Source organism: Gavialis gangeticus, unplaced genomic scaffold (assembly GCF_001723915.1).
Source record: "Gavialis gangeticus isolate Ggan-Ray unplaced genomic scaffold, GavGan_comp1, whole genome shotgun sequence".
NCBI lineage: Eukaryota > Metazoa > Chordata > Crocodylia > Gavialidae > Gavialis > Gavialis gangeticus.
The window spans coordinates 23,680,303-23,692,475 of record NW_017728996.1 but is presented as its reverse complement, the minus strand read 5'-3'; the positions used below and the strand labels follow the sequence as shown (position 1 = coordinate 23,692,475).

The 12,173-nt window shown below is 39.9% G+C and overlaps 1 protein-coding gene across 1 annotated transcript in view; it reads left to right on the top strand.

Annotated features, from left to right (window-relative positions):
* Positions 1–12,173, top strand: part of SPPL2A (signal peptide peptidase like 2A) — an 81,526-nt gene that overhangs the window by 218 nt on the left and 69,135 nt on the right. Inside the window, exons 2-6 of the mRNA XM_019504148.1 lie at positions 1,006–1,015; positions 3,834–3,953; positions 5,898–6,080; positions 7,689–7,775; positions 10,262–10,395. Of these exons, the coding sequence (XP_019359693.1) occupies positions 1,006–1,015; positions 3,834–3,953; positions 5,898–6,080; positions 7,689–7,775; positions 10,262–10,395 (534 nt within the window). The remainder of the gene's footprint in view (positions 1–1,005; positions 1,016–3,833; positions 3,954–5,897; positions 6,081–7,688; positions 7,776–10,261; positions 10,396–12,173) is intronic.

The window sequence follows — 12,173 nt, the reverse complement described above, 5'->3', positions numbered from 1 at the left end:
TAGGGGCTTGCCAGGCTCCTTCAGTGGGGATCCCAAGAAGGCCTCTCTGGGCTGGGCTCCGTGCCGGCGGGCGCCGGGCCCCCCGACGGCTTGTGCTACGTGTGCCCCCGGCTCCCCCCAGTTCCCCTTGAGGTGGATGCAGCAAATGGCAGAGCTCTGGCCCCGGCACCTTCTCCTAACCGCTTTCTTTTTTGGACCATTTCCCTGCTCGCACATAGATGACCTTTAGAGAAGCGCTGCCGGACTAGCAGTGGTCGGGTTGAGGGCCCAGCCCGCTTGTGCTCACTCTTTCTTGAAGCTCCTTGGTAGCACGAGCCTTGGAGGAAGTGAGAGAGGTTGCTGAAGGCTAGTCTGCTCATGAAAGTTCATGCGTAATGAGAGTGGGGTGTGAATTTTAAGTCAGGGCAGCTGTTTCTGAGTGATTAGCATAATGCGTGGACGTGGTTTGTGGAACAAGCCTGCCTTGAAACCAGGTTAACGGGAGCAATTATATGGTTTCTCTCCTAGTGGAGAGAAAGTGGGAAACGAAGACAGTTTGGTTGAAAATGTCCAGTGTAGTACAGGGAAAAATAGCAGAAAAGACAGATGTTTTGGAAGCACAGAGGGACTCAAAGGAAGCCAGCGGCGGCGGGACCACTGGTGCAAAAGGCCTTGTAGGAAACCATGTGAAATCTTGGATTTAATGGGGCAAGATGCACAAAGAAATGAAGGGATTCAGAAGATGGAAGCAACATGTACAAACATGTTCTGAATCATCCAACTTCTGTATATAACATGTTCCACTTCCCTTTCTTCTGAGACTTCTGCATGTAGGCCTGCACTGTGCTTACCCTGCTGATTTTTTTTGTTACGTATTTCTTGGTTGGTTTTTTCTTGTTGTCTGATTCACTGTCTTAACAGGGTAGGAGGAACTTACCAACTAACATGGGGGTGTTCAAGAATCAAGTGAGCATTGGTTTAAGAAAAGGATTGATTTATGCAAAATAAAACTGTCTTTCAGAACAGCATCCTGCTTGTACTTTTCGAGTTTATAGACCAGGTAGCTTCATTAACAGCTGGGTCCCCCTGCACTACATGTTTGTCTCATAGACAGAGTGGATTTGATTTGAATCACTGGTCAGGAAGCCTTGATTTAATCATTGCTTTCTACACAAAGTGCATTCTTGTTGTTTGATATAACCTTCATTCAAATATTCCCAAACAGGGTCTCTTATGGCCTGGCAAGCTTGCTGCCATGATAAGTTTTCCCTTCTACGACACCATTCCCTCACTAGATCTCAAATCAATGTGGAGGCTATACTCAGAAACCTATCCCTCAAGATTTCTGGAATAAGCAGCTCAAAATGTTTCTCATTCTTTTTCTACTGCCCCTCCCTCCTTGCACTTATCTCCAGACTCCTCTTCCTTGCCCAGATCTACTCTACCCCCAACAATCCTCTTTTCATTTAATTTCCTTTCGAGAGTGGTAAGGGCAGTGGCAATGCATAGGGGCAACACGTAGGGGGTGTACATACACCCCCTGAGAGTGCTGGTGCACTCCCTGACTGGCCACACTTGCGGCTTAAGTAATGGGTAGGGGGGGCAGGCACCTGTGCCCTCCTGCAAACACCAGCCGGGGAGTGGGAGGAAGCAGCCACAGCAATTGGGACCTGCATGGCACCTGCCCCCCCACCCCCAGCCATAGGTAAGGGCTTAGCTGTGTACACAAACTTGCAGAGACACAACAGGGCTGATGAATCAGGTCTTATCTCTCATCTCTGTATACTGCTGTTAACAAGCATGTTATCTCTGGTGACAGAATCACAGTTTGAGAACTGAAACTAAGGATTACAGAGATGCTTAATAGGATTTTCTAGACTGAGCACTGAGTCCCGTTGGGCAGAGTGGTTTTCTTTAATCTTTACTAATCTATCGAGGAGCCTCTGGGAACCCCATAAGATTGGGCCCCTAATGTAGTCCATGGCTTCTTGTGGTCTGTTTATAATATATTGTCTCAAATAGTATGTAATTAGAAGTTACAGTCCCTATTCCATGATGATATTTTTGAGCTCTAATATAAATTAAAACTATCTTTATGTAGGTTTATTTTTTTTAAAGCACCTTAACAAAAAGGAGACGATTAAATAAAAAAAAAATCCAATTTAAATGTTTAAAAATCTATTTTTTATTTTTTAATTTGAAATTGTTGATTTTTATCCATCCTGCTCATGGAATCTGGTATAGTCTGTCACCAAGAAAAGTGTATGCCTTTCTGGACAATTTTTTCATTAAGGTCCCATGCTGCTCTGCCTTCTGTCTGACTTCAAACTAAGACAGCTAACTTTCATTCTCTAAAGTATATCCAAATTACAACTTTTATTTGTCATCAGTTTATATGATTGACTTCAGCAGAAACATCAGTCTTTCTCTGCTCATCATGAATCATACCTTATTTGCCTTTAATTTGCTTCAGTCAAGTGAAGTGTAGTATAGTTAATGCTAGAAAAATCTCAGTCCCTGTGCTTTCGTAAGTGTACCTTTCTCATAGGTCTTTATCTGAAACATGGATAACCAGGTATCTTGCTACCTTTTGTATTTGCATTTATTTCATAGTTAAACTTCAGATCAAACTGGTGGTAATGGAAAGTAGAACCTAATCCTGAACAGCCAGAGGTTGTAACCATATATGTGCTTATAGTTTTTAAGGTTTCAGGTATCATTCAGGGGGTTTGTTTTTGTTTCATACCTTGTAGGTGTTATTGTAAGCCACCAGGAACCTTCTTTTTATGAGGTAGTATACAAATCCAAAATAAATATATACAATAATAAATGCCTTTTCACTGTTCTATGCCTAGATGTATGTGCCTGTCCAATAATCTTATGAAAGATTTATTTGCTCCCTTGGATAACCTTTTTAAAACCACAATAGTTAATAAATGCCTGTTTCTAAGGTGTTTTTAACTATTTTTAAATATGTATAATATATATGTATACATTTATTTTCTACATGTGTACACAGAAGGATAAATATATTTCTATTTAAATAAAAGGAGTAATCTTATAGATCTTTGGAGGCAAAGACAGTTTTTACTCCCTCTGAGTTAGGGCCTGGCTTTGATATCTACAGGTGAAAAATGAATTAACAGTGACCTAATTTAATAATTTTCAGTGGTATCAGAAATTAATGTTCAGATGTTAACTTTCTCACTGCATTTAAGTCAAAATGTGTGTGTGTGTGTGTGTATGCATGCGCGCGCGCGCATGTGCATAGAACGGGTATAGTCCACATTACAGACCACACAGTTCTGTAAAATATAGCTACTGTGATACAATGACCAAAATAAAATGCAGCCAAGTTATTGTGCAGTTTGCATCTAACTTATTTTAAATAAGATGACATGTATTAACTCTCTTCTTTCCCTGCCTTACCAGTAAACCACCAAATAACCAGCCAAACACATTTATAGACGTAGACTGAATTTGTAGTATTGTTATAACTCCGAGAAAAATCCTGGAGGGGTTAAATCATACAGCCTTTGCTCACAAGTCAGTGTGGTCTATGCATGTGAGAGAATGTTTGTAAGATGGAACCTATGGCTTTTAGTAGACCTTCTAACAAAAAGCTAGCAACATTGAGTATTCCAGGGGCTATTCTAATTGCCTTTTTCTGATCTAAGGGCCATACAAAGGTGTAGGTGCCAAGTGTCAAATTGGAGAGCACTTGCTTGGAGTTGTCTAGTCCTAGTGTTGCTCTTCATGGATACCTGCTTCCCCTCTTATTTTGGGTACCAGAATTAGATTTTTAAGCCACTGATAGTCCAATACAGTCTAATGAAATTCTGTTCATGTTGTAGGCAAGTGCACAGGAGGGTATCCTGCATGCTTCTGGAAATGGAATACCTCCAGTAAAAAAGGACTACTGCATACTTTACAATCCTGTTTGGACATCTCTTGCAAATAGCCTCGATAATGTAGTAAGTAGTTAAATGACTGTACTGTCTTAAGAGCTCTGAAACTGAGAACAGTTTTGGACTGAGTAGAACTGATCTCATAGTATTGTGTCAAACCAGTGCTACACAAAACTAGCTTTAAATAATACCTTTTAATTATTTTGTCAGAATAACAATGAAAAGGTGGTTAGTCTAATAATCCTAAAAACCTTAATCTAGTGAATGTATTAATAAGTACTTTAAGAAAAAGCCCAACCTCAATAATTCCACAAGTGATACCCCTGTTATGCTATTCAAACAACTGTACCTAAATGAGCATGGCTTTTAAAGAGAACTGTTAAAGTCTAGTTGAAATGTCAGGAAATCCGAGAAAAATAAAGAGAAGGGTACCCCTTTTCATGCTTAGATTTAAACACCCTTACATTTCAAAATTTTGAGATTTTAGTTTTAGGCTTGTGTTTATAAAGCAGAAATTTACATGAACTAGAAACAGAAATGAACATGACCTGTAGTTTGAATGGATATCAAACGGCAAAAGTGAGAAAACCCTCCATGTATATTCTAGAGGATTTTTTCCTTTCCTTTTAGCTACCCTGGATATTATTAGCATTTCTATACATTTGGATACAGGTTTTTTCCGTCATTCATAAACAAGACAGGCTCAGTGCAAAATTGAAGTGTAACAGCCATGTTTCTGTCAGAGGATTTGCTGCGGCTTGTGACTATGTTGGCTGCAGGAAAACTTGAGCAGCCAAAGAAAACAAAATGTTGTTCAATGGGACTTACTAAATGTTTTGAACTAAAAATAAATGTGTGGAATATTTTTATTCAAACAAATACAACTTTGTTATAAAGCAGGCATACTGTTTTGGCACAAGTGTGGCAGCCCAACCAGAGTTTGGATGTGTAGCTGAGTCATTCGGCTTTGTCTGGGGAAACTTAGTTATATTACAGAGGTGTTCTCAAAGGCAACAGATAGCCACTCCCTGATGAGCTTTTTTCTGATGACCAGGTTAGGGTAGTGTCTGGTCTTGAGAGATGTTGTAAAAAGGTTGGGGTTGGTTCACAAATCTGAAATATACTTATAGTGTCTATTTCCTGTTTTTTAAGATAGTCTTTTACAATCTTGTGGTATCACAAAGAAACCATGTGCATATGGCCTTGAGATAATTTGCTCTTCCCTATCTACTAATTCACTAGTCCATTTTAAGATAGTTTGATCAACAGCATACTGGGTTGTGTTAACAGGAGTGTCACTGACAAATCAAGGGGAGTGGGTTTGTTTTTTTGCTGTATTTAGTACTTAATGAGGCCTCACCTGGAATACTGTGCCCAGTTTGGGGCTCCACACTTCAAAAAGAATGTGGACAAATTAGAAAAAGTGTGGCACAGAGCGACAAAAATGAGTAAGGGCCTGGGAACCAGGACTTGAGGAAAGGCTGAAAAAACTAGGGTTATGGAGTGTGGTGAAGAGAAGACTGAGTGGGAATTTGATAACAGTGTTCAAATACCTGAAGGGCAATTACAGAGAAAATGGAGATGGGCTTTTCTCCCTGGCCACAAGGGACAGGACTAGGAGCAATGGCCTCCAGCTGCAACAGAGGAAATTTAGGTTGGTGATTAGGAGGAATTTTCTGACTATGAGGGTGGCCAAACATTAGAACAGGCTACCTGAGAAGTTGTAAAATTTCCATTCTTGGAAATTTTCAAGAGCAGGTTGGATAGATACTTGGCTGGGATGGTTTAGTCAGGGATGATCCTGCCTTGAGTAGAGGGCTGGACTAGATGACCTTGTGAGGTCCCTTCCAGTTGTACTTTTCTATGATCTGTCTTGCATTGTGTTAGCTTTGTTTATGCTGTGTAAATACATGGTTTTGTTTCAGTAAAATGTGATAAATAAAAGAGAAGAACAATTGCAAATTCATGTTTTGATTGTAATTACTGCTTGCATACTCATTTTTTTTGTAGACTTCCAATAGCTTGGAGAACTTGACTTCAACTGTGCTCTGCAGTTATTCTGATGTTCCTTCTGGCTTCATAAAAGACAAAGCAGTTGTAGTAATGAGGGGAAACTGCACATTTTTGGAGAAAGCAAGAATTGCTCAAAAACACGGTGCTAAAACGCTGCTGATCGCAAGTAAAACTGCTCTAGTAAGTTCCCCAGTTATGTGGGGTGCTCAGTGTTAAAGTGACCATCATATTTGCATTGTATTTTGACTTATTTTGACACACTTCTATATGAAAAAGCTTGTTTTTGCTTATTTTGGTTTAGTTTTATAATCTTGATTGATTTTAATACATTTATTAAGTATGAATATGTTGCATAAAGTCTAAAAAAATAGACCAATATAGGAGAAACAGCAGGAAGAAAGCTGACATAAATAAGATGGCAGTTCTTCAAATAATGTCTTATTCTTATACCACATGAATAAACCCCATTAATTTTGTTCTTCAATGGCTTGATGGTATGTCGTATATAAAATGCTTGTAGTTAGAAAACTGCAGAAGTAATGCAAAGTATAGTTGTAATACCATATTTACTCAAATATGAGATGACCCTGAATGTAAGATGATCCCCCAGTAATTAGATTCTATACATGGAAAGTTTATACATGTACTGTAATTTTCCATGTATGGGATCTAATTATTGGAGGATCATCTTAAATTAATCTCCTCTCCTACTACTGCAGGTGTGGGGAGAGGTGATGATGGGGCAGGCTGTGGGGCTCAGGTGGTAGGGGCAACAGTGAGGCAGTCTGCTGCCCCAATTCCCCCCCTTCCCATGTTCCCCCCATCTCCCCTCTCCATGCCACTTCTGCCATCCACAGCTTCAAGTCCCTTCTACCTTGCCCCACCTCCCCTTCCCTCTTCCCCCTTACCTTTGCTCTGTGCTAGCAGCTCCATCCCTGCTTCAGCCCAGGGCTCAGAGTATTGCAGTTCAGGGTACAGAGGATTGCTTTGGCCCAGGGCCTGGAGCAGTGGTGCAGAGCTGGCACTGCTGTTCCTGCCTGACCTCCACAGCTTTTGAGGCAAGCAGTAGCTGTGGTTTGGCTCTAGCCCCAACCCTCAGTTGGAGCCAGTGCTGCAGCAGCTGCCTGTCCCCCTTCCACTGCCTCATGCTCAGTTGTAAGGTGAGGTTCTTTTCCCCCTATGTTTCAAAAGGGTGGTTGGGGGGGAGGACCTTGTCTTCTAATAGAGTAAATATGGTAGATCATCACTGATGAAAATAACTTTAACTCAAAATTATAAAGGGTGGTTATTTGGAACCAAGTCCTATTGATTACTTATTTATAACATCATAAATGCAAGACAACTGTAGATTTGGAAATATTCTGATAGTGTCAGCTTCTGATTGTCTTGTCTAGTAGCGGTCACCCTTTTGGCCCTGTGGGCTAGTTGAGTGGCTTGAAGCCAGTCTACAGTCTGGATGGAGCCCTGTGCAGCAGGATCAAGCCCTGGAACTTGACACCACCTCCTCCTTTCCCCACTTGCTGGGATTGGGCCCTGGTGCTGCCTCCTGCACACTGGAATAGGGGCTTCCTATGGGTTTGTAAATTGGGTAGCAGGGGAGCAGTCTCTGGGCTGGATCTGTTGAGCCCCCCCAGTGTAGTTTAGTTTTTCTCAAACTGTGAGATGGTTATAGTATCTGTTGATTTTTATTTATGAATATACATCCTGGCATTTAAAGAATAGCCTACATAAAGAGTAGTATTATGCAGATATGCTATGAACTTCTCTTATACCTGCTTTCTCTTTTAGTCTCCTCCTTCAGGTAACAAGACAGACTTTAAAGATGTTACCATTCCACTTGCTCTTGTCAGATATATTGACATAATGGATATGCAGGTAAATGACTTAATAGGCTACTGTAACCATTTGGTTAGTTATTTATGTACTTCCCAGGCACTGACTGTCCAGTTAGACAGGCATGTTTATAATTACTGGGTCCAGTGTTCAGATAGTAACGGTTAGACAATATCTTGAATTCCTCAAAGGTGAAGTGGGGACTTGAGGTGTGAAACAGGAGTTTTCTTCGACCTCTTTCAGGTTAGTCCACAAGGGACTCTTTAGTCGATATGTAAGTAGTACAGAAAAGATGGGAGAAAAATCTTTAAAATACAAAATATAAGTCAGGTTCTGGGGGCAATGTATTTTTTTAGACTCTCATCCTATTGCCTGCAGTTGCTTGTGAGGCATTGCTTCTGTGGCCATAACAATCTATCAAGATAACATTTTGTGCAGCGTGCTGGGTTACTTGACAAAAGCATGAGGGGCTATGTGATGGTTGCATATGTAGTGGGTGCAAGGAGTTGTACCTGATTTTTACTATGCTTTCAGTGATTAGCAAAAACAATAACTTAGTTACAAGTGCTCCTATTCCATCTGGTCCCTGTCGTGTCAACACTTGGTCCACTCTGCTTATGGGCATGATTTTCTGCAGAGTAACCTGCATCATAAGCTTGTAAGCACAAATCAGGAATGATATTAATTATAGCTTATTGAGAGGGAAGGATCCTCTCCTGGTCATGGTATAGTTTAATATGACTTTCTGCCATATGTTAGCCATCTTCTGTTGGAAGATACTGAACATGAAGGAGCAACCAGTGGCAGTTAGTTTCTACCCAGATGCACTACCATTTCTGGGAAAATCTTAGAAAAGCTTTCCCAGTAGCTCAGTATTCACTTTAGTTGTACAGTGGAGGCAATTTGGTTCCAGTTAGGAGTGAGGAAGACATCTTCCAGACTGTTAGTGCCATTCCTTCTTTACTGATCCATTAAGACTTATTCCTGTTGTCTTTTGCCATGCTAGTCAGATATGTAATGATGCCATTTGTGGATACTTTACTCTGGTGAATGTCAGGTGTTTTCTAAGTGCTCTATTACCACCAGGTAATAGTCTCCTGGTGGACCTTATCATGATCATAATTATGCAAGAAGCATGCAAGAAAATGATGGATTTTGAGGTTTTCAAGGATAGTGCTTATAGTACTTGGCAGATAGTACTTTCTTCCCTATTGCCTACTATGATCTGTCAGATAAAACAGACAAGTGAAAAAACACCCTAGACTGTTCAAATTCAACAGCTGACGCTTTAAATAGTACCCAGTAACTCTCCTCTGACACAGGATTATGGATAAAGACAAAACAATGGAATTTAAAAGGTAGTTCTAATAGCTAAATTTGTTTTATGTATTTGATAACAAATTGTTGTTTGTATCTCAGTAACTTAACAGAACTCATGTGTGGCTTTGTTTTAACTGCATTAAATGTTACTTATGAAACTGCCTTGCTATTCGCGTTGTGCTTTGCTGAAATCAATGTGATTTATTGAATAAAAAATAATAGGTATATTGTTGGTGTATTACTTTCGCCATTAAATTCTCTCTTTGCTAGATATGCTGACAGAGTGTCTTCCTACAGCCAAATGTACTTGTCATGTTCTTCTCCCACGTGTAGGCCGTTAAAAAATCTGTTAGTTTTTCCTCTGTATTATCTCTGATACATCTTTCTGTCCCCCCTGCAGAACTCCTTTTCTGTGCCCTAGGTTATAGTTTATCTGACTGTTGGTGCTCTTTTGTGTGTTCATTTACTTTCCAGTTGCTTTCCAACTACTATCCTTTCCTCCTTAATGGTCTTTCCCTTCCCTTCTACGTGAAGGTCAAGCTTCTTGTACTGTGGTCTTGAATGTGAAAACAACTCTCTCTGCTGACATCTGTGTTTCTCTTGTGTTTTCTTCCTACCCCATTTCTCACTTTTGTCTTTGAATGCTCTTCTATTCTGTTTTTACACTTACATATCTCTCTCTGTTTTAAAATCCACCCCTCAAATCATGCAACTTGCTGATTTGAATAACCACTCCTAAACTACTGTTGGACTCCAGACTTGCACACCTTGTCTGAAATAGCTTCCCTGTTAATTCCAGGCATACCTTGGATCAGGGGACTAAGGCAGCAGATCTTTAGCTGATATAAATTGTTGTATTTCCATTGAAGTCACTGGAATTAAGACAGTTTTCACCAGCTGAAGATCTTTCCCAAAATGTTCAGTCCTTTGAGGGTTAACAGGCATGTGGACTGAGTGCACAGCTCAACGTGTTGGTGTCATAGAGAAATGTACCATACTTCTGTGGACAGGCTAGGGTTCCACTATGTCAACTCCTATTAAGTATATAGTAATCTTAGCTAGTAGGCAGGCAACATAAATATTCAGTACACTCTGAACTAATTTATAGATCAATGGTGTAACATATTTGGTAAAAATTGGGTAAGCGGTATGAATCCCTACCTCTTTGTCAATGCTGTTCTTATGTGTAACTGGTTATTATATTTCAGACTCTTGGAAATAGGATTAATGTGACACTCTATTCACCACCTTTGCCAGAATTTGATTACAGTATGTTTGTCATATTTCTAATTGCTGTTCTCACTGTGGCGCTTGGAGGCTATTGGAGTGGCGTATCAGAACTGTAAGTTTAATTAAACCTTATGATTTATTAAGCATTGTAAATTATGGATCTAACATGTTTGTGGTTATAGCTATGAGAGGAAGGATGACCCGCTGATTAGGGCACCCCTGTAGAACTTCAGAGACCTAGATTCAATTGTACAGTCTACCACATGCTTCCTGTGTGACTTTGGCTCTAAGTTTAAGTGGCTTGAGTAAGTCACTAAGATATTTGGGTACCTGATTCCCAATTAAATATATTAAGAGTTAGGCACAAGTACCTTTTGGATTTCATTCTTAGTTTCTGCCTTAATTCCCAGTCTGTAAAATGTGGATTGTGACATTATTTACCACACAGTGGTATTAAGTAGGTAAATACTGAATATTACATTGATGCTCTTATGCATGGCAGTGAATACCATAAAAACTCTGAAGATTAAATCACTTCAGGACATATAAATATCTACTTTCAGATATCAGTTATAGCTTTTCATCTCCCATCTACCTTTTAAGACTCTAATTCATGTGATGCATCATGCTAGTGTCTTCAACAAGCTGCTAAAAGCATTTCTAGCTTTAAAAAAGCTGATGAATCCAGTAATAAAAAATCTGGTTAGAATCTGGAAGGGATAAATCCCAAATCCAAAAAAAAATTCTAAACGTACACCTCAAAAGTGAAACCCAATAAAAAGATACCATGTAAAAAGTCCCTTAATAAGGTAATCCAGGACTTCTGGAAGGAAGCTCTGTTGTCTTGTAATGAATTCTATTGCACAGTGGCTAGACTGCCCCCAGTGCTTTCACTAGCTTGCTTAAATATAGCTTGAGTTCCTTTGCACTGTGCCAGTTCAACCAGAGTGCTTCGACAGCCTTTGAAGGGTGCCCCTGGGAGAGAGGAGATAAGGTTGAGGAGATGAGCATGCTCTTTCCTCTTAACTGCTGCTTCTCCTTCTCGGCCACTCTTCAGGCATGTAAGTGTTTTAATAAATTAGCTTTCCAAATGGGATGTAGTTCAATTCACAGAAGTTATGGAGGTGTGCTTTGTGTCTAAAACAGTTGAGAACCACTTCACTATGCTGTAGATTTGCTGAAACACAAGGATTGGTAGGAGCAGGGGGAGAAATTACCATAAAAAATTGTCCTCTGACTTCCCCTTTTCTTGGTTCAACCTGAAAAAAGCCATGCCCTTCTACTTTTCCTTAATGTTTTGGGGCAATGATGGAAACTGAGAGAGTTCATTTTGGAGAAGGCTATGTGCATGTAGCGGATGTTGGTGCCTGTGTCTTCCTTTTGATAAAAAAATAAAAAAAATTGCCTAGCTAGTGAAGAAGTGTAACACACTGTGGACAAGGAGTCTGTAGGAAGTGGTGCCTACATGGAAATGACAGACTAAGCCTTGAGTTCCTGTTGACTTCTGGAGAAAGAGAGATGGCCAGTGCCAGCCTTTTTTTTTTTTTTTTTTTTTTTAATCTATTTTCACTCCCAAAATCTTAGAGTAGAGGCTTATGGTCTACACGGTATCATATGGTTTGTCTTCCTTCGTGCCATACTTACTTATATCAATAGTACCAGGAGTTTCCCTCTATCTAGTGCCTTTTTTTAATTTTTAGTACTGGTCAAGGATATCTAGAGAGTGGTGCAGCTCTTGAAAAAGGATGCCTGAGGGTTTGAGCATATTGCCAAATAGTCTGAGACTAGAATCTTTTAATGTCTTAATATTTCTTTCTATGTTTTTCCACAACCCATATTACTAAAGTTCAGTGGGTTACCAAAAATAGTGCAAAAGAATATGAACATAAT